The sequence below is a fragment of the Lepidochelys kempii genome, chromosome 7 (genome assembly GCF_965140285.1).
Source record: "Lepidochelys kempii isolate rLepKem1 chromosome 7, rLepKem1.hap1, whole genome shotgun sequence".
NCBI lineage: Eukaryota > Metazoa > Chordata > Testudines > Cheloniidae > Lepidochelys > Lepidochelys kempii.
The window spans coordinates 55196722-55219772 of record NC_136386.1 but is presented as its reverse complement, the minus strand read 5'-3'; the positions used below and the strand labels follow the sequence as shown (position 1 = coordinate 55219772).

The 23051-nt window shown below is 46.2% G+C and overlaps 1 protein-coding gene across 1 annotated transcript; it reads right to left on the bottom strand.

Moving 5' to 3' along the window:
* Positions 1 to 4402: 4402 nt before the first annotated feature.
* On the bottom strand, positions 4403 to 22902 carry HIF1AN (hypoxia inducible factor 1 subunit alpha inhibitor). Its single transcript, XM_073352917.2, has 8 exons — positions 22685 to 22902; positions 17514 to 17764; positions 15789 to 15937; positions 13625 to 13770; positions 12661 to 12767; positions 12135 to 12198; positions 11607 to 11717; positions 4403 to 10248 (listed from the first exon to the last, which is right to left on the bottom strand). Exons 1-8 carry the CDS (start codon positions 22865 to 22867, stop codon positions 10204 to 10206), a joined length of 1056 nt encoding a protein of 351 aa, XP_073209018.1. The 5' UTR covers positions 22868 to 22902; the 3' UTR covers positions 4403 to 10203.
* Between the last annotated feature and the right edge of the window lie 149 nt (positions 22903 to 23051).

The window sequence follows — 23051 nt, the reverse complement described above, 5'->3', positions numbered from 1 at the left end:
CTGCAACTTGGTGGAACACTCCAGAAGTCTAGAAACAATAGTTTGAGACTTCAAATAAGGTGAAGTTTCTAACTTCCAGGGTAATCACCAGAATAACTCACCTAGGGACATGGTGGTATCTCCCTCACTTGAAGGCTTTAAATAAAGATGGGATCTCTTTCTAAAATGTATGCTCTAGCTCAACCTCAAGATATGGGCTGGTTGCTTAGCTGGCTTCTTAGCACATTCAGATCAACTTGATCAACAATAATTTCTGTTGAATGATCTTCAACCTGGGGCTCACAAGCAGGTGTAGAAGGACATGACCACTTTCCCCTTCCTTTACGGCTAGATGGGAGGGATCCCTGATACTTCTCTATTGTACCATCGGGTCATAGAATCATAGAACTGGAACGGACTTCGAGAGGTCATCTAGTCCAGTCCCCTGCACTCAAGACAGGACTAAGTATTATCTAGACCACCCCTGACACGTGTTTGTCCAATCTGCTCTTAAAAATCCCCAGTGATGGAGATTCCTCAACCTCCCTAGGAAATTTATTCCAGTGCTTAACCACTCTGACAATTAGGAATTTTTTCCTAATGTCCAACCTAAACTGCCCTTTCTGCAATTTAGCCCATTGCTTCTTGTCCTAGCCTCAGAAGTTAAGAACAATTTTTCTCCCTCCTCCTTGTAACAAGCTTTTATGTACCTGAAAACTGTTATGTCCCTCTTCAGTCTTCTCCAGACTAAACAAACCCAATTTTTTCAAGCTTCCCTCATAGGTCATGTTTTCTAGACCTTTAATAATTTTTGTTGCTCTTCTCTGGACTTTCTCCAATTTGTCCACATCTTTCCTGAAAAGTGAATCCCAGAACTGGACAGAATACTCCAGTTGAGGCCTAATCAGCATGGAATAGAGCGGAAGAAGTACTTCTTGCATCTTGCTTACAATACTCCTGCCAATACATCCCAGAATGGGGTTTTCTTTTTTTTTGCAACAGTGTTACACTTTTGACTCATATTTAGCTTGTAGTCCACTATGACCCCAGATCCCTTTTCGCAGTACTCCTTCCTGTGCAGTCATTTCCCATTTTGTATGTGTGCAACTGATTGTTCCTTCCTAAGTGGAGTACTTTGCATTTGTCCTTATTAAATTTTATCCTGTTTACTTCAGACCATTTCTCCAGTTTGTCCAGATCATTTTGAATTTTAATCCTAACCTCCAAAGCACTTGCAACCCCTCCCAGCTTGGTATCGTCCGCAAACTTTGTAAGTGTACTCTATGCCTTTATCTAAATCATTTATGAAGATATTGAACAGAATTGGACCCAAACTGATCCCTGTGGGACCCCACTTGTTATGCCCTTCCAGGATGACTGTGAACCACTGATAACTACTCTCTGGGAACGATTTTCCAACCAGTTATGCACCCACCTTATAGTAGCTTCATCGAGGTTGTATTTCCCTAGTTTGTTTATGAGAAGGTCATGTAAGACAGTATCAAAAGCCTTACTAAAGTCAAGATATACCACATCTACTACTTCCCCCCATCCACAAGGCTTGTTACTCTATCAAAGAAAGCTATCAGATTGGTTTGACACGATTTGCTCTTGACAAATCCATGCTGTTATTTACCACCTTATTATCTTCTAGGTGTTTGCAAATTGATTGCTTAATTATTTACTCCATTATTTTTGCAGGTACAGAAGTTAAGGTGTCTGGTCTGTAATTCCCCGGGTTGTCCTTATTTCCCTTTTTTAGATGGGCACTATATTTGCCCCTTTTCGAGTCTTCTGGAATGTCTCCCGTCTTCCATGACTTTTCAAAGATAATTGTTAATGGCTCAGATATCTCCTCAGTGAGCTCCTTGAGTATTCTCGGATGCATTTCATTAGGCTGTGGTGATTTGAAGACATCTAACTTGTCTAAGTAATTTTTGACTTGTTCTTTCCCTATTTTAGGCTCTGATCCTACCTCATTTTCACTGGCATTCACTGTGTTAGATGTCCAATCGCCACCAACCTTCTTGGTGAAAATCAAAACAAAGAAGTCATTAAGCACTCTGCCATTTCCACATTTTCTGTTATTGTCTTTCCCCCCTCATCGAGTAACAAGTGTACTCTGTCCTTGGTCTTCCTCTTGCTTCTAATGTACTTGTATTTGTATGGTATGGAAAAGGCCAGGAGACCTCAGGCTAGGATGATTAGATGTCCCAACATTAGGGTCTTTTTCTTATATAGGCAATTTTAAATCCCCACCCCCCAAAATAGTGTCCCGATTTCTCACACTTGCTATCTGGTCACCCTACCTCAGTCGTGTGTTCTAGTCCCAGCTCTGCTAGTGAGTGGCTGTGATGCCTTTGGCAAGTTGCTTGAGTTCCCTGTGGCAAGAGGCAATCACTGTTCTACTTACCTATCTCACAGAGTGGTTGTGATGCTTAATAAATGGCTATCTGGAACTTGGAGATCTTCTGCTGATGGTTGCCATATAAATGGTAGGAGTTATCACACACAACCAGGACTAGGCCTGGATCCTCCAAAGGCAGAAGGGAAGGGAAGAGGCTCCCTAGAACAGTGCTAACTTTGGTGCATGAAAAAAGACCTGCCTGCATTTTGTTTTGCCCATAGGCTGTTGTGAAGGCCAAGACTTTAACTGGCTTCAATCGCCATTAGCCAAGATGGTCAGAGATGAAACCCCATGCTCTGGGTAGCCTTAGGCCTCTGACTGGCAGATGCTGGGACTGGACAACAGGAATGGATCACTTGATGATTGCCCTGTTCTGTTCATTCCCTTTGAAGTATCTGGCATTGGCCACTGTCAGAAGACAGGACACTGGGCTAGATGGGCCATGGGTCTGACCCAGTATGGTCATTCTGTTCTGATGAAAATTAGATGCACCATTACCATGAATGGTGATGACTGAGGAGTGGGTAGGAGGGACTGTCCAGCTACACCCCTTGGGCAATTTCAGGAGGAATTGTATTATTAACAGTCACCGCAATTATTTATATCACTATAGCACCCAAAATTGGATTGGGGCTCCATTGTGTGAGGTGCTGTACACACAGGCCTGCTCTAAACTACGCAGTTAGGTCCATGTAAGGCAGTTACGTTGACCTAATTATGTCAGTGTCTACACTACAGCCTTGCTCCTGCCAATGTAAGTGCCCTACTACACAGACATAACTCCACCTTGACATAAGCCTTACGCCTCCTGTGGGTGTAGTTAGGGCAACGTTTAGTGTTGGTGTAGACACTGTGTTATTTACAGTGGCTGTTGGCAGTCTTGTCAATTTCAGAGCTCCATGATGCGCCTGCCTGGCTCCCCGCTGCAGGAGGTGAGAAGTCTTGGTGGTGCCCTCCCACACCTGCTCCTGGCAGGGAACAGGGAGACAAGAAGCCTGGATGGCAGCTTGGCTCCAGGTGGGGAGCTGGTGGTTAAAAGTGTTTTTTTTTTTTTTTTTTTTGGAGATTAAACTGGTTTAGATGGGCTACAGCCCCTGCCATAAGCACCGCACTTTTATCACTGTGTAGGATCCCTTTAGATTAATGCAACACCCTCAAAGCCCTTCAGGGCAAAGATTGTGTCTTGTGTTTGTACAGCACTCAGCAAAATGGGACCACAACCCCTGTTGGGATCTTTGGATGCCACCATACTATCAATATTTACTACTATATTTGTGTCTGAAATTGGCTTATCTACTAATGGTACAGGTAATATCTAGGCTTGTTGGAACTTAAGAGCTAAAAGGGGAAAAAATCAGTTTATTCCCTATGTATTTGACAGTACTTTGTGCATAGTAAATTTCACCATTTCTCAAATTTGAGAGTGTCTGACCCACAGCAACAGGGAGAGAAAAGCTTTAAGAACAGGAAAATGTGACTGTAAGAGACACAAAAATTGACCAGGGAACTTGGGGGCAGATGGAAAACACGAAATTCGTTTTTTGAAACTAGCTACATTGCCAGTTAATGATGTCCCTTTAACTTTATTATGGATCTATGCTTCCTGGCATCTTGTGAACACTCCAACTCAAAAGTGATACTATAAACCAGTGTGTGAACAGGTTTAAGCTATTGTTTTCCTATCTACTGGATTTGCTCTTTGGAACACCAGATCACAGAACTGGTCTATCATGTCAGTCTGGTATCTTGCTTCTGCCAATAACCAGTGCTTCAAAGGAAAGAGCATCAGAGCTCTCAGAGCTAATTGTGTACTGCTATAAGGATGGAGAGAATTCCTTCCTGAGGCATGCAGCAGTCCTGACATACTGATGCATGAGCTTTGAAAGCCTTTATTTTTCAGCATCCAAAATAGTACTTGTACTCCGGTAACAACTACACCAGGTGAGGCACTTGTCCATACAGAGAGGAAGACGCAACAGAAATTAAAATCCAAGACAAAGAGGAGGAAGACAATCACAATATACAAGAGAGTTTAATATGCTTTAAACATATGCATCTTTTAGCTATACCCCAATGCCACTCCACAAACCCATTAGTTGCTGGCTAATTTCCTCTTGGCATTAAAGAAGTGAATCCAGAGGAGAGATCTGAAGAAGAGTGCAGCAACCTGATGTATCAGTTCAGAGAGAGCATTCCATGAAAGAAGGGGCAGCATCCAAGGAGATGGTTGCAGGAGATGCAGACAAGTGGGCAGTTTAGTGAGCACTGGTCAAATTAGCCATTGATGCTATGGGACCAGATGATGTCCTATGCTAGTGAATGACAGAGAGAAGCTACCGGCTGTGTGGATACTGCTCCCTTCTTTATTTGCCTATCATGCATCCATCAACCACCTCCTTGTTCTCATATGCTACAACATCAGGAAGGGAGCGTGAGCAGCATTCACTTTGCCCATCCTAATCTTACATGTGTCAATCAAGACCACGCTGGCCCTTCTCTGCCTTGTGAATCACTGATCTGAGTGAGGCTTTAGGAAAAATTCTCTGCAAGACTAAGCTGTCCACACACCTATTGCTGGAGGTTTGCAGCAGGGCCCTAAGAACTGAACCCAGGTGGCTGAATGCAGCAGGGAGATGGATCGGTGATGTGATCTCTTCCTTACAGAGCAGTCGGCTGGGAAGCACTGACCAAACGGAAAGATTTTGCGCACGGTGATTCCCTGAAAGTTTTCTGGCCATGCAGAAGTAGGCCTGTGGTCCCCTTCACAGCCCCTTAATGCTACTCCTCACCTGGGCAGAGGAGGTGCTGTAGAGCAACACTGACACTTCGAGTTGCGTGCCTGAAGGCTGCCTTGCTGTGGAACGCCTGGCACGGTGATAGCCAAGTTGGCGGCTTCCATTGTTTGTGGGATATTTTTCCTCCTTTCTCACATTCTCCTAACAAAGATTCTGATTAATGATCGCTCATTCCTAATTGTCAAATTTCTTTTCCTTCATCCTGTGTCTAATCACCAGTGACAGAAGCCATTACGCAAATGAGAGCAGACGACTTCCCACAACTGTTCTCGTTGGTAAAAGCCTTGTAATTTAAAGCTCTGATTTGTAGAGGAAAGCTGCGTTTCCCCAAGGCGTCCGGGCATCTGTTCCACTTACACTCCGAGAGCCTCCACTTCCGCTCCCTCCCCCGCCAATTAATCCTCTGCTCGCAACAAATATTTGACTTGCAAGGCAGTAATTAGAACTTACTTTGCATGCGTTCACCACAGCGAGAGCTTTGCCTCCTTCCTCCTCGGCTTGCTCATCTCAGAACCCATCCCATGCAGCAGCAGAGCAAAACAATGCACGAAGGAGGTGGTGACTGCTTGACTCCTCAGAAGGAAACTTCCCGCTGACCTCCAACCTCCCAAGACATCGTGGTGGTTGAAGCCCAGCTCTTCAACTGGAGGGAGCTGAGCTCCAATAGCCATCAAAATGCACCAGGAACCGCCTTACAAAAAGAAGGTGGCAGCAGAGGGGAATGCAGAGATGTAGGAATATAAAGGAAAGACCAGTGGAAGGAAAACACAGTGTTTCCTACCTCATATGATGGTTGTGAGGCTTAATAAATGGCTCAGGGCAACACACTAAGCTGCGAAACAGAAGGCTGCAGCTAAGGGAGGTAGGAAAGCTGCATGATCATGGACTGCATACCATGTCTTGAAAGCTACTGCCTGACCTCCCTGCTCCCTTGGTGCCTCTTAATGCAGCCAGCCACAGGGCAGTTCATCTATATGAAGACAGTAGCAACCTGCCACCTTTCTACAGGACACTGTTCAGCCATGAAAGCACATACAGCCTGGAACCCTATGGCCAAAAGGAGGCCTTCCACTTCCCTAGGAGAATCTGCCTTCAAAAGAACGGGGGAGAGGGTGAAGACAAAGAAAAGCAAATGGGAGCTAGAGAAGAGAAAGAGAAACCTAGAGAAGAGACAAGAAAAGGATGTAAATTAAACATACAGGAGTCAGATCAGGCGTGTTTTTCTCAAGAGCTCTAACACACTCACTGGATGACTCACTTCACTTTTGTGCCTCAGTTTCCCCATCTGGAAAAAATGGGCGAATTCATCCCTCCCGATTCTGTTGTGAGGCTTGTTGGTAAAGTGCTTTGTGTTCAGTGGATGCAAGCAGCCACCAAAGGGCGAGTGGACATTTCTGAACTGTGGCCTGTCACCAAAGTAAGTTACTCAAAAGGCATGCTCACAGCACAGACACTAGACAGGGTTAGGACAGGCACTAGGAAAGGGTCAAGCCAGGCACTCTCACACATACCCATAATCTGACTGCACCGTGCTAGAGCTCCTCAGACCAAGTAACCCACTGCCAGTACCTCTGTCCACCCAGCTGCCCAGCTCTCCACCACCCCCCTCCACTTCATATTTGCCATTTCCTCTCAAACAGAGATATCAAGAGACCTAAGAGCAATCACACGCTCACCACCCCCATTCTGCAGTTTTGTTTTACAGGTTAAACACAAAAATCCAATCAGAACATTGGGTTAGGGAAGTTCCCAAAACACCTTCATGAAGAAGCCTGATCTTGCCCACCCAGCCCTTCCTCAGCTTACTACACCTGCACAGTAGTTACCTAAATCAATTCCCACCCATTGAGGTTTCGCAGGTGGCTGAATACACACGACAGTTCATAATGAGCTACCAGGCCTGTATGTACTCATTTCCTGGAAGTGTAACAGACATGAGGCAATACCCATAGGCATTGATGCACACCTGAAGTATGTACAGGCAAGCTCCCACAAATACTAACCTGGACCTACAGGTGCAGATCTGCTGATTACCAAATAAAGTGAGGAATTGGCTGAATGCACAATGGGGATGAGATGGCTCAGGGGACTGATAATGGGATATGCGGCTTTTCATCTCTACGCTGCGCCTGCATCTCCAGCACATGCTGGTGCTGACTGACAGTCATGACTACCTGACAGACTGGGTGGTCTCTGGGAAAAGTTCTCATGCTTGTTGCCAAAGGACAAGAGTCCATATTGAAGGCCATAAATCAAAGGGGACTAATTTACACTCGACAGTGCTCTCAAAGGTAAAGGATTGGATCAGCCATATCCTAGACTCCTTTCTCACTCTTAGAGGCATGGTTCCTTCAGATCAAGGGAAGGCTGCTTGGAGGGGCAGTGGTCACAGCTTGCACTGCTATTACTCCTGCTACACTGGCTCTGAGGATAAAAGGATGTCAGAGGCTAGGGCTGTCAATCAGGCACCTTTCACCTGCTCTGAATTCATTCAAACAATCTGAAGTGAAAGAGTTCTGAGTTCTAACCTCCATCTGCAACCAGCCTGGGTGGCCAGCTCCATGTCGCTTCCCACAGGAGTCCTGATCAGATGCCTTCCTGTTCTCCTTTAGGGAGCAGCACTCAGAGAATAAAAGCCACACACTTCTGTTGTTCAACATTGGTTGTATTTAAGAACTACATTTCAGAAGGTACCATGTGTTTCTCACACACACACACATACATAACTTCCCAAGACCAGGGTAGGGGCACTGAAAACACAGGGTGGAAAGGGGGGAGGGGGGGAAAAAAGAGAGAGTCCATCAGTGCATTGTAAACTGAGCTTTCATGCCAGTCAAGTGCAGCAAAAACTGTTCTGACACTTCAAAGTTAGACCTTTGGCAAATAAAGAAGAAAGGACCCTGAAGTTCCAGATATACCATCCTTCATGAGCCCCTTGGAATTCTCAGCCTGGGCTTCAGGAGCTGGTGGCGCCCCACGAGCTGCTCAGAACACTGGCTGAGACTGCTGTGCTCCCAAGAGTGGCACGCAGGTGAGACTCCAGCTGAGTGTCTTCCCACCAAGGGCGGAGAGACTGCACACACCAACAACTCTTGGGAAGGCTTCACTTTCAGGCAGAGGCAGAAGAGGGTCCTTCCTCCCTCCCCCAAGGCTGAACGTTGACACGAATCCAGCTGAGTGACCTTCATTCTGACCTAGACAGTGCTCTGGAGAGGAAGTTTGTCTCCTGCTGCTCTCTTTGACCTTGATTATATACTGCTAAGTCAGGGACACAGAGATGTTTGGTAACAAGACTCCTGCTCTGACCCGTAGCACCTCTCTTGGTATCAGAGCCACAAATAGTGATGGTCAACAGACAGACACCGAAGTTCCATCCAGATGCTGTCCAACAACTCAGTTTTGCTGAGTCTTTCTTCTATTCCTGCATAAGAGAAGTTCACAGTAAACGGTACAAGAGTCGTCCCAGCACAAGATGGGACATGGCATGCCATGGATATCATTCTGTTTCCGCAACAACATCTCCTCTCTGGGCTACACACTTCACAGAAACCCAAATGTCACAATCAGCCCTAAACAGTCAAGGAGACAAAGCACTACGAAACATAGTGAAGAGAACACCCTTCACTGGTCAGCGGGGTGAATTAGATGGGATCCAAACCAGCTTTTCTAATCTTGATTATCAATTACAACCGTGTTCAGTATGCAAGTTTCCCACCCAGGAACAGCAGAGCAAGGCAAGGCAAGGCAAGGCAAGGCTCCATGTGAGTTTGGAAGGCTCTGCAGGGAAAGGACTAGGAAGGCATGCTAGTTTTTCAGGGCGATTGCCAGGACTCTAAAAGGAAGTTCTGCTGCTCCTGTAGACTCTCTCTTCTCATTCTGAAAATTGTTGTGCCAAGTATGAGAACATAAAGGATTCAAACAAAATGAACACAGGTATGAAAGTTTCCCCGCCTCCCCACATGACCATACAAGGAAGGGAGCAACACTACAGCCTCACAACACACACAGTTAATTAGTAAAGGGCACTTTCTGTGTTTTGTCCAGGAAGCCGGCACCCCCTGGTGGAGAAAAGGGAAGCTGATTTTAACTGGCTATTCATCAGTCTCAGGGCCCCAGGAGATCAATTTTGACATGGTTTCATCGTGGGAGACTTGGTGAGTGCCCTCGTAATCTGTCTCCCTCACCACGTTACATCCACTTCTAACCATGCTGCAGCTTTAGAGAAAAGCAGGAGACCTTCACTCCTCAAAGAACTCTGCTGTGAACGGGAGAGAGGAGGTTTCCTGTGACACATCTGACAGAGGCAGGACTCAAAGGGTGGCGTTGTGTGCATACATACTGTATGGATTCAACTTGATCACCCTGCTAGGTACCAAGCTCCCAATACCCTGAGCACTGCATCTTTTGGGAGCAGGGTGGTGGGGGGGGTTCCAAACCATCTTTCCAGTTTCTCCTCAAACAAGTCATCACATGCTCATTCCTGCTGTCCCACGGTGCCAAGACCCAGCAAGAACAAGACCTCTAACACAACAGGATCATGGAACCTAAGGCTTTCTGCTATCCAGGCTGACTGTCCCAGATTTCAGGGGTACTGTGTCCACTGCCAGCACCATCACAGAAACCCAGCCACTGGGCTTGTGGAAACAAGACCACTCTTGGCTCCCTTCCAAACTGTTCTTTCAACACTTTAAATTAAAACCCAAAGAAGAAAAGCATTCGAGTGCCAGACGCCACATTCCTCGTCTCGGCAGACAGGGGAAACACACTTATTGGAAGCTGGATTCTTGCTCACTAAGTGCAGGTTCTTTCTTGGGAGATTCAGTTGGATGACAGTGAGGGAAGGGGGAAGGAGGTGGGCTAATGGTTTTGCAGTTCCAGTAGTCCCCTTAATTGTCGTGGAGTGGGACAGAGATGGGCCAGCAGCCCATCAGTCTTAAGTGCTGCGTGCAATACCAGCGCTCAGTATCTTCCATTACTCGTGAATGAAGCAGCTCCACCGTCAGTCACCCAGGTGGCCAGGGTCTAGTCATACCGACCCTTAATCATCATGTTCAACAGGGGACCCACCTGTTCAAAGCAAAAACAGATTATTAGCCATGGCAAGCGCAGAGCAACAAGGGCGGCACAGCCTGCAGCCTAACTCCCACAAGCTAAGCTGGGCCGGGCCAGGCCAGGCCAGAGAAGGGGATCTCAGAGGAATACAGATTGGGAAGAAGTGGAGCTGGTTATTCTGCCCAGTTAGCAGTGAACCAATCTCCTGATAAGATTCAGAGGAGATGTCAAATGAGTCTTGATCGCTTATGGTTATTAAAGATCCCCTAGCATCTTCCACCAGAGTTAACCACAGTGTCCTGGCGAGTAGTGACAACTTTCCTACACAAAATCCCACCTGCAGTTTCAACTGGAGACAGTTTTCTTCACTTCCTGTTCTAATCTTATGCCACACTGAACAGGGGCTGCTTTATTTTCGAGTGGAGAAGGAGCATTTCCTCTGTATCACCAGTAAGGTACTCTGGGGTTACTTAAAATCACAAGCATTATAGAAAGGGAAGACAATATTTGTCCCTCAATCCTAAGGTTTGGCCTGCAGTCAAGGCTGCTCCTATCCCTCAGCATTCCCTGTGAATAGTCAGGGAAGGAATCTCTCATCATGCATTAGTATTGAAAGGCATTTTTATTTGGATCATCCAGATAGCATGTAAATTGGATAAAGAACATTTGTTGACATTATACAGAGATTTAAGTGTTCTTGCACTAATCAGTGGTCTAGGACCAGTGCTTGGAAGGGTTTACTGGCCATGAAAACGTTTGTATTCCACACCCAGTATTTCAACCTCCACCAAAGAGATAACAGCCCTTCAAAACCAGATTCTGATTCCCAGTTTAATCCACTGCATCATGAGATGCCAGCTGGTAAAAATCATATTGGAACTCAAGTCGGGGGGAAAAAAGCAAGGTGGTATTCAAAATGAGTCAGTTTTGAGGTCAAATCTCTCTCAGCCCAGCAGAGCTAAAAAATAAAATTGTGTATCCCACTGAAAAACTGATTATGGAGCATTTATTTATCACCCTCCCTGCTCCTGAAATATCATACCTTAATGTTGTCACTAGTGCCTCTGACCAGCATCCTTTTCTGCCAGCATCCGCAACCAAACAGCGCAAGCTGTGGGCAGAAGAGACTATTTCCCAGTTTTTGCACTACGTCACTGGTTGTACTCATCAGCCCAAGCACTGTACTTTGAGGATCTCAGCCTTTTGTGTCCAAGGACTATTAGGGTAGAGGATGAAGAATTGCCACTAGTGCGGTGTCACCCATCCCCATTAATATCACAGGCAGCCTCAGGTGGTTTGCTGGGATCCAGAGTTCTGCAGTCCACACTTGGACATTTCAGTGGGGGTGGCAGCATCTCTAACTTTTACTTTACCTCTTGTGGGTTTCCCAGGGCCTCTCCCAGCATCTTCTCAATGTTCCTCATTATCGCCACTTTCTGATGCGCCTTTAAGGGATACTCAATTCTCTTTGGGGTGGGAGCACCCTGAAAGTAAAGAGAAAGAACACCTCATTGTGTCCTTCCTGAAATGCCTCAACCTTACCCCAATCTTAGCAAACAATGCCACTCACACCCAAGCACCCTGGCTATTCAACTGCAATACCCCCATGCCTCCAGAGGAAGAAACCTTGCTAGTGACAAGTCCTTATAGACAAGATTAAGAATGGGTTAGAAGAATACATTCCAGGGATGGTCCAATCTAGGCACACTTAATCCTGCCTCAGCACAGGGGGGGTGGACTACATAACCCCGTGAGGTCCCCTCCAGCCGTAAATTTCTATGATTCAGGCAGTAGAGTTCTCCATGCTTGCCATCCTGTCTTCATGGTGGGGTGCCACAGGGACAGTGGGAATCCTACTGAATAATGGGCTCCCACAGGAGTGCAGATGGACATGTGCTTACCTTGTACCAGAAGTTCACAGTGATGGTGGTTCCGCCATTCAGCAGAGACTCAATGTGATGCCACCTACATGGAAACACAAAACGGGAGAGCTACTATCAAAAGAATGAGCTACACAGACATAAGTGTTGGATGCAAGCCAGAGTGCAGGAGAGGCACCTTGGCATGTCACTCAGTCACCAGCACAATTACTTGAACAACTCCCCTTAGTTATTTAAATGTGCATTGCTAGAGCACATCTCACTGTAGTATGCGAATGCCTCATGCACATTAACAGATTTATCCTCAACATTCAGAGGTAGCAGATATTATTACTCCCATTTCACAGATGGGAAACTGAAGCATGGAGTGGTTAAGACTTGTTCAAGATCTCACTACAAATCTGTAGCTTGGCCAGAAATAGGAGCCGAGATCTTCTGAATCGCAGTGCAATGCTTTAATCAAAAGACCACCCTTTCTGTCTAAATCTCTGCACCTGCTGGCCACACTCCCTCCCCTCCTTCTCCCAGCTCATTGGATCCTCCTTACCAGTACATAGGGATGTAGAGCACATCACCCGGGCCTACCACTGTCTCATAGCCAACCACGTTCTGGAAATTGGGAAACTTCTCATAGTCAGGATTGTCAAAGTCCACCTAGCAGATCAAGAGACAAGGATGCAGCACTGATCAGCCAGAGGGAGGAAATTCAGGAGTGCACTCTGCTCAGACAGCAGCCTCTACTGCAGGTTCTCCCTGCAGGTCTGTCCTGTGCAGCAGTTACATTCCTATACAGTGTACCAGTCCCAGGTGCGGTGTATAGTTCCACACACACTTCCAACTCCTGCAGCACAGCCCAAGGCAGATCTGCGTCGAGTAGCTCTCTTGGAATAGGTGTCTTGTTAAATACTTAAGAAAAAGAGGGGAGGAGGGAAAGGTACGAGAGAAGAAGCAATGTCCCTGTTATTTCCCATCAGTAGGAAATGCTTATGACTAAAAGAAAAACGTCTTTGGACCAAAGCAAACAAAATAAGAATACTGGTACCATTCCAGAAGAGTTATGTTCTGTGGCTGACAAATGCACCACTCAAACACCCAAGGCACAGTAAACAACACTTGGCATTTCTACAGCATCTCAAGGAACTGCCAACATTCAGCTTCATAACACCAGTGTGCTAGACAGAAGATCGGAAAACTGAGACACTGAGACTGACATGCCCTACTCAGGGCTAGAGCTCTGTCGGCTCCAAGCACTAAAATATACTGCCTCACAGTGACACTAAAGAAGTCTAATTCATAACTCTGATGCACAATAGAGTCCCATTTTCCAGCACCACATATCGATACCAAAGGTAACAACTAGTGGACGTGCTCTAAAGGTTCAGCATCAGGATAGGCACTAGTACACTGTACTGATACTGGCATATCGCCCATGGATTTAGTGATTTTTATGCACGTTCTTTTTTGGTGCATAGTAGGGAACAGATCCAGTTCACTATAGATCTTATTCTCACCTGGCTCTGCCTGTCACATGGATGGTGCACAGGGTAAGGGTAGAGGCATTCAAACTGATCTGGAGGGAACAGGATACACCGCTTGTAGCCCTTAATCTGAGCGAAGAAGTTCTGTTGCTCATCATAGTGAGCTGGTGTCACATTCCCTGGACAAAGAAAGAGACTGATAACTCTCACATATACTTTAAAGGCTTGGGCAAAGGAACAGGTTATAGGCCTCACTGGGGCAACAACGAACTGCCATACATGTCTATAGAACTAAACAGAGCAAAGGATCCTAAAGCACTTTACAAACCAGGCATTACAGCAGGGCTAGCAACTGCTAGAGTTAAAGTTACAGAACAGTTTCCGTTTTAACCCTCATTCTCAGTTACTCCCAACTCTCACTTTTCATTATGAGTTTTTCCAATTTGGTCTCAGCCTGAAGGTGGAAGGTAACATTTATAGAAAGTTTTAAGAAAACCTGTTCAGCTGTTTGAGTACAAGAGTGGGAAAGAACTTGTTTTAAGAAGACCCAATAACTTAAGAACCTTGATGCCTGAAGAAAGGAAGATGCAATTATGGCATAGAAACGGCCCTCTCTAAAAAGGGCCCCACATGGTACATTTGCATGCTTTGCTCACAAATTTCTTTCCACTCCCATGAGATGCCAAATGACAGTTCCTTCACAGTAGGTCTTTATAACATGACTGTCCCTCCCCTTTCTCTGATACTTTGACCAGCAGTGAGATAGTTAGCAAGACTGATTCTTTTGGTTAGACTTGAGTCAACTAGCCCTTAAACCAAACCCTGGACACCACTCTGAGCTATTGCTTCTGTAAATTCAGACCTCACTGCGATGGTTTACATTTTCTTTGCATTTTGAAGGTATCTTAGTGACCACAATGGCTAGACACTTAAAAGGAATTAACTGGAACTGTAGATTCTGAACCACAAGATGGCAACCTCCAGAAACATGTCCCATTTCACCATAGCAAACTGACCCAGTCTGAACCCTCAGTGACTGACTGCCCTGATGAGATTTGGAATTCATCTGACCAAGATACGACCCTTTGAAAAGTGCCAATGTAGTGTTTTTGAAAGGTTTCAGAAACACACACAAAAGGCTGCTCTGCACATGGATGAACAGCTTACACTTCACTGCATAGGGATAAGTGTAGCCAGAACTTGAACAAGCCAGCAATTTCTGAGGATTTTAAGATTGTACCCCAGGAGATACAAGTATGATGGACAGCTGGATTACGTTGCATCCAGCATGCCTCAGAACTTTTAAAGTTCATCCTCAAAATGTCAAGGTAAAGAAATATCAACCTTCTACTAAAATGCTCTGTATAAAGGAAATGAAGTAGTGTATATATTTTCCAGTACCTAAGTCTACATATCAGTCTCTAAATTAATTAGAGGTTCCACTTTATGCTATATTTTAGGAGTTATCTATTTCCAAGTTCCCCAGTGCCCGATATAATTTTGCAATATCAGATTTAAGTCTCATTCAAGAGACAGCTCCTCCCTGCAATACACTGCCCATTAACACTATCCTGAAGCACTGCTTCAGTACTGATTCAGGAAAGAACGTCTCTTAGTAAGTTACCAGCATCTCCTCCTGCAATATCTGGGTTTTCCTTGGTGGTCTCCCATGCAAATATTGAACAGATCTAATCCTGCTTAGCTTGCAAGATCTTAAACTCTGATCTTCTCAGTTCTACTGCTGGTCCCTGCTTGCAGTTAATTCGAATACATAAAAATAAGTTAGAGGACACTGTACTGAGCATCAAATCCAAAAAGCCTGAAGTGCTCAAGTAAGACACAGGGATCAGTTCATCCCCCACTGATATATGCCAGGGGTGGCTATGTCAACTATTAGTTCAAAACACACTGCACAACTTTTGTCTGTATCAGAGTTGACACTTCAGGGAGTAATTAGACACGTAGAAATTTATCTTCCAGCAACCACAAGCAGAAGGGTACTCTCCTGACCCTCTCTCCATGCAACATAAATTAAAAATTGTGTGTACAAGGAGTCCCCCCTTAAAGCTATCTGTGCTGCTTCAGAGACACTCTGCAAACAAGTGGTAAGTTCAGATTAAAGCGACCCCCAGAGTTGAAATACACCAGAATTACCAAGTCTCCCTCATGCCCTTCAGAATCAACACTGGTTGCTTACCTTCCATGCCAATAAGCAGTAAGTTGGAAGTCAGTTGCCCCCAGCCACGCTTCCCTTGCTGCTTGTTAATCCAGTTCCAGTTAAAGCCCAAGAAATCCACCACAATCTTCCTTCCAACCGTGTCATTCAGAGTCTGCTGCAGATACAACCTGTATTTCCCAAGGGAAAAATGAGTGTTACGCATACATATGGATACACAGGCATCTTCTCATCCACCCTTAGAGAGATGTCTTTCCCGGTCTTCTCACACACACACACACACACACACACTCCATACTAACAGAGACAGGTAGATTTCATGTATGTGAAACATGTTAAGAGGAGACCAATATCACAAGTTAACTTCAGGAACTACGTGGAGAATTACATGTCCCACTCAGCTCTCTGCAAAAGAGGGAAATCTAGTTTTTAGAAATTCTACTCTGTCACCAACAGTGGCAAGCAAAACTATAAGAAATGTAGGTGTCTGTGGAAAGGAAAAGTTCCAAAAATCCGAGGGATCAAACTTCGTCTGCAGAATTTCCCACCATAGGAGGAAATTAAATCTAATTTAGATCAAACAGTAATCGGTTGAGTAAAGATTTTGGGATGAGTGGGGCTTTGGAGCAATCCAAAACGATTTCCGAGATCTCAGAGGAATGGCTAGAAGAAACACTAACCAGCAAGTGCAGCAGGAGGGAAGCTTAAATCCCAATCCATTATCAAGCAAGCGACTGTACAGTCAAGCAAAGTTAATCAATATCCCCCAAATTAACTCTTCCACTTACTTTCCGTCACTAACCACCAGAGGGGCCTCTCTGATTAAGAGTTCCTGTGGGCAGAATGTCTGTGAAGGAATATAGCACATCAACCTCAGACCTCAGCTGGTCATACACTAAGGTGCCTTTAGTTGTAGGAGACCAAACTATCAGTGCCTCAGTCACTGCAATCTCAGCGGTACATGCATTAGACACCCTATACCCATATTCACCAGCAAAGCTGTGTAAGATCTGTGATAGGTTCTGGCATATCATCTAAAAGGGCAAAACCTGAGGGGGAACTGAATGGCTCTGAAAACTGGTAATGGCATACAGAGCCACTGGGTGGTATATAGCTTGTTCAACCTCGGCCAAGGTTAATAGCATCCAGAAGTTGTTACCATCCAGTAACTGCTTGGTGGCCTGTTGAAAGCAGTTGCTGGGATAAGGCTAGTTGCTAGTGGATAAGCACCCACATAAATATTGCCAGAACAACTGCCACTAATTTGCACCATTGCTAGCAGTCTCAGAAGAGAGGCCATGCAATATACAATAAGAGACTCGACACCATTCTCATCTGCCAAGTCAGAGCTAGCATACATTGGTGGGACAGCATAGGAAAAGTTGGATTGCCAGTGGGTGACTTTTCTAGGGATCATGGCCTTTAGCCTTCAGTGCTGCCAAGCAAAGCATCTTTCACGAGCACTGTATTCCTGCCAAAGAACGTGAAAGTCCTATCAGGAAAACACTGAAAAATTCTGTGATAAATGTAGACAGACATCTTTGAAACACTTAACAAGTGGATGACCAAACCCAGGACACCTGAGAACACCACCCTCCTCCAACACTGAATCTGAGGAGGAGAAATCATAGTGAAGATGAAAAAAAGCGGGTCCAAATGCTCTCTCAAATCATTTACAGTGCCTAAATCTTAAATCGATCACCAGTTAAACCTGTGCAACTGGAGAGCTTTCCAAGTATCACCTACCTCTCACCACTCCCTTGCTGCTGTATTTCCTGGAGTCTCTCCACAAACTCACTAAACTTCATCTCTTCCCTGTTCGACTTCGGCTTGAAGTTCTTGAAATTGGCCATTTTCTTCTCATCATAGTACAAAAACTTGTATGTGCTGGCGTTATACACTGAGAAGTCCCCATTGCCAATGTTCTCCTGGAGGTAGTCCAGGTCCCACTTCAGGGCAGGATACACCAAGTTTGTATCTGTTAGGACCACTGGCTCCTAGACAGGAAAAGAAAGCACACTGGTTCAAGGATTTCTGGAGAAACTGGGAGATACTTTAACTCATTATCATAACCATACAGTTTCCCTTCTGAAGCAGTAGGAAGGGGGAGGAGGAAAATCAGGCAACAGGGTCTGGGAAGGAGGAGGAAGAAAGTCCCAAAAATACAAGAAAAATTAGGAACTAGTCACCACTTTCTCGTGATATGCTCACAAAGGAGTGCCAGATGCCACTAATCAACTCTATAAACCAGTCATAGAAGCATGTCAGGGAAGGATACGGAAATTACTTTATTTGGTTATACCACATGGTCTTTCTAGTCCAATATCCTGACTTGGACAGCAGCTAATGCGAAGGATAAGACACCCCCATAATACATAGAGTATAGGATAGGATATGAATACTCCACACCGCCTTATAGTGGTCTCGGGTTTGATTCCTGGACAGGTGAATCTAGGAATGACGCTGAAGAAGAGTGTTCTGTTCCAGGAAAGTAGGTAGAAATATTTGTATTGATCCTTAGAAGCCCCTTTGGTAATTTAAGGAGCAGTGCTGAAATCTGAAAGGAACCAGTCTCTGTCTCATCCTCCTCCAACAGAAAGGTCAAGCTGAGGTACAGGCAAAGGGATAGCAGAGATTATCCCATTTCCTAGATGGACACAGATGTAGTCAGAATCCTCCCTAGAAGGAAATTCCATCCATCTCCCCTATACCATAAACAGTTACTTGAAAACACCCCAGCCTTTTCCATACTTCTTTCCACACATACTCCCCAAACTTCCTAAGAACCACCCCTATGTTTCTAAAGGCTAATCTACACTAGAAGCACTATATCGGCACAGCTGCACTGCTGTGGCATGTTTGGTGAAGACGCTCTTCTGTCAGCATAACGCCACCTCCGCAAGAGGCCAATAGCTGTGTCGGCAGGAGAACATCTTCATCAACATAGTGCTGTCCACACCGGCGCTTAGATCGGTATAATGTACGTCGCTCCGGAGAGGTAGCTTTTTCACACCATGAGCAACGTAAGTTATATCAACATAAGCGGAAGTGTAGACGAGCCCTGAAACTTGCATGCCCACTTCCCTTCTTATGGATTTGCTTCCATGAAACCACAAGTACCTCACTCATTTCATAGACATTAAAGATGGGGAAGCCTTACTAAATCCCATCTACTTTGAACCATGGCAACGAGTATAGGATTGGTCCCTACGGTACTGTCTTCAAATTGGTGACAACACCCAAATTTGGCATCAAAGTCCAAGTCTGTAAAAACATTGCTTTCCAAAATAAAGTTTTCATGATTTACATTCCAGAACAAAGATCTAACTTTCCCTGAAGCTTTCGCAACTGCAACAGTGCAGCAACTGACAGAAAGGCTAACTATGAACAAAAGGGGAAAACAAACATTAATTTTTCAATGCCCAAATTGAGAAAAAAGGGAAACAGCCAATGTGAGAAATGATAATTTAATTACTTTCAATATTAATGTTGTTCCTCACAACACAAGAAATTAAAGCACTGCTTACAGTGTATGATCTTGTACACGGCAATGACTCAAGTGGCTTCTCTTGGGAGGTGATTCCACAGCCCAATTCTCTCTCCTTCAGAAAGCTTTCCCCATACCTAACCTACATTTCCTCTCTAATCTTCTCTCCTTTACTCTTAGTTCTATCACATATACCACCTTCAGAAATCCCACTCTTGCTAGGTGCTCTCAGCCTTTGGAGATTTCCTCCATGAGCCCTTTACCCACAGCACATAGATCCCTGGGCTGCTAACACCATCCAGAGTGAGTCAGCAGGTGCTCACACCTGCTCACCAGGAACCCCAAGTGCACATGATCTCCCCCACACAAACACACTCCTTGACAGATACACATCAGCCCCTGCTATCAGCCCCAGCCTCCCACCCACGACACCCCTGGGCTTTGTCCCCACACACCCCCAGCACTACCAAGTGCCCTGCCCCCCCACACCGTCACACTCTGTACCTCAAAGCAGCACCCTTAACCCCCATATTCAGCACTGTCATATAATTATGATATGTTCTGTTCAAAGTATGCCTTGTGAGGTATCATTTTGAAAGGCTTGATCTGTTGAACATTAATATTCTGTTTAATATTCTGTCATCTTTAAGATGACTGGAAAAAGGCTAATGTAGTGCCAATCTTTAAAAAAGGGAAGAAGGAAGATCCTGGGAACTACAGGCCAGTCAGCCTCACCTCAGTCCCTGGAAAAATCATGGAGCAGGTCCTCAAAGAATCAATCCTGAAGCACTTGCATGAGAGGAAAGTGATCAGGAACAGCCAGCATGGATTCACCAAGGGAAGGTCATGCCTGACTAATCTAATCGCCTTTTATGATGAGATTACTGGTTCTGTGGATGAAGGGAAAGCAGTGGATGTATTGTTTCTTGACTTTAGCAAAGCTTTTGACACGGTCTCCCATAGTATTCTTGTCAGCAAGTTAAGGAAGTATGGGCTGGATGAATGCACTATAAGGTGGGTAGAAAGCTGGCTAAATTGTCGGGCTCAACGGGTAGTGATCAATGGCTCCATGTCTAGTTGGCAGCCGGTATCAAGTGGAGTGCCCCAAGGGTCGGTCCTGGGGCCGGTTTTATTCAATATCTTCATAAATGATCTGGAGGATGGTGTGGATTGCACTCTCAGCAAATTTGCGGATGATACTAAACTGGGAGGAGTGGTAGATACGCTGGAGGGGAGGGATAGGATACAGAAGGACCTAGACCAATTGGAAGATTGGGCCAAAAGGAATCTGATGAGGTTCAATAAGGATAAGTGCAGGGTCCTGCACTTAGGACGGAAGAACCCAATGCACAGCTACAGACTAGGGACCGAATGGCTAGGCAGCAGTTCTGCAGAAAAGGACCTAGGGGTGACAGTGGACGAGAAGCTGGATATGAGTCAGCAGTGTGCCCTTGTTGCCAAGAAGGCCAATGGCATTTTGGGATGTATAAGTAGGGGCATAGCGAGCAGATCGAGGGACGTGATCGTTCCCCTCTATTCGACATTGGTGAGGCCTCATCTGGAGTACTGTGTCCAGTTTTGGGCCCCACACTTCAAGAAGGATGTGGATAAATTGGAGAGAGTCCAGCGAAGGGCAACAAAAATGATTAGGGGACTGGAACACATGAGTTATGAGGAGAGGCTGAGGGAGCTGGGATTGTTTAGCCTGCAGAAGAGAAGAATGAGGGGGGATTTGATAGCTGCTTTCAACTACCTGAAAGGGGGTTCCAAAGAGGATGGCTCTAGACTGTTCTCAATGGTAGCAGATGACAGAACGAGGAGTAATGGTCTCAAGTTGCAGTGGGGGAGGTTTAGATTGGATATTAGGAAAAACTTTTTCACTAAGAGGGTGGTGAAACACTGGAATGCGTTACCTAGGGAGGTGGTAGAATCTCCTTCCTTAGAGGTTTTTAAGGTCAGGCTTGACAAAGCCCTGGCTGGGATGATTTAACTGGGAATTGGTCCTGCTTTGAGCAGGGGGTTGGACTAGATGACCTTCTGGGGTCCCTTCCAACCCTGATATTCTATGATTCTATGATTCTATGTTGGATTGTACGTACTATCATTGTATGTGAGGTTATGAAGTTTTGCTATGTGTGTGTTACTGAAATATGTTGTGAGGTTGGGAAGACCCACAACCAGCTTTTTAGATACAACAATGTTGTATCCAGAAGTATTGATGGCCCATTGAAGAGAATCCACTTTCCCAACAACCATCTCAGAGAAACCACATATACAATGGCGACTGCTTGACCCACATCATAGCAAAAAATCTTTCCAGCAAACTTGTGGAAGTAACATCATCATTTAGCCTAACTCCCCCAACAACTCAACACCTGGAAGAAACATCTAGAGGACAAAGACTTTGAATTGGGGAGGGTGGTCCTGGGCTGGAGGCATAAGCGCCAACTCCGGACGTGCTCCAGCCCCAGAGCACCCACAGGAAAAAAATAGGGGGAGCTCAGCACCCACTGGCAGCCCCATGGAGCAGCACCTCCTGCCCACCACAATCAGCTGTTCAGCAGCGTGCAGGAGGGGAAGGAGAAGCAGGAGTGGGGTGTGCTTGGGGTAGAGGGTGGAATGGGGTGAGAAGAGGCAGGATGGGGATAGGAAAAGGGCAGGAAGAGGCAGGGAGTGGGTGGGAGCTTGGGGGAAGGGATGGAGTGGGGGCAGGGCCTGGGGCATAGCGGGAGCTGAGCATACCCGCCCCACCCTGGGCAAATCACAAAGTCAGCACCTCTGGCTGGAGGAGAGTCCCAGGCTGTGTACTGAGGAACTATACTGTCTGTCAGGGCAAGACATTGCTTGATTCAAATCCTGTTTAGCTTATAAAACTTAGACTGCAAATTTATTTTATTTCATTTCTTAGGTAACCAACTTTGATCTCTATGCTAGCTATTTATAATAACTTAAAATTATCTTTCTGTAGTTAATAAATCGGTCATATTTTACCTAAAACAGTGTGTTTTGGTTGAAGTACTTGGTGCTCAGTTTACAAAGGCTAGTGTGTGTCCCCTCCAGTCGAGGGAGGGGCCAAGTGGGTAATGAACCTTACACCGGGCAGGCTTCTGACCGGGGCAGGACCTCACAGCTCTGAGGCCCGAGGCTGGGGGGAACTGGATGGAGCCTCTGTGTTGTTGGCTCATGAGCGTCTGGGACGAGCATTCACGTAACTCAGCTGGGTGTGTCCTGTCCACGTTTGCGTAAGCCCAGCACCCGCCAGAGCTGCCTCGCTTGACACAGCCTCACCCTGTGAGGGATGCCCCAGGCTGGTGGGGCAGAGGCTCAGCAGCCCCGCGGCCCCTCTCGCCCCGCAGAGCCCTCCCCACACCCAGCGCTCCCCACCTCACGCCCCTTGTCACGCAGGCGTCAGCCCCCGCGGCCCGGGCACCTCGTTCTCGATCAGCTCCTCGGCGCGGGGGTCGCTGTGGCTGAGCCGGGGGATGGGCTGCGTCCGGAAGGTGTAATGGCGGAACTGCGACTCGCTCCAGCCGGGCCCCGCCGTCTCCTCGGCCTCCTCCCGGGCCCCGGAGCCCCCCGCCTCCGCGGACGAGGAGGAGGAGGCCGCCGCCATCGCCGCCTACACCGGAAATGGAACCCGGAACCGGAAATACCCGACTTCACCTCCATAGTGACGCCGGAAACAGAAGGAAAGCCATAGAGAGGAGAAGCCTGGGGGGCTCCGAAGTGGGAGCGGCGCCCCCAGCAGCACGGGTGGGAGAATTGCCCTGGGGAGAGGCTACAGCGCCCCCAGCGGT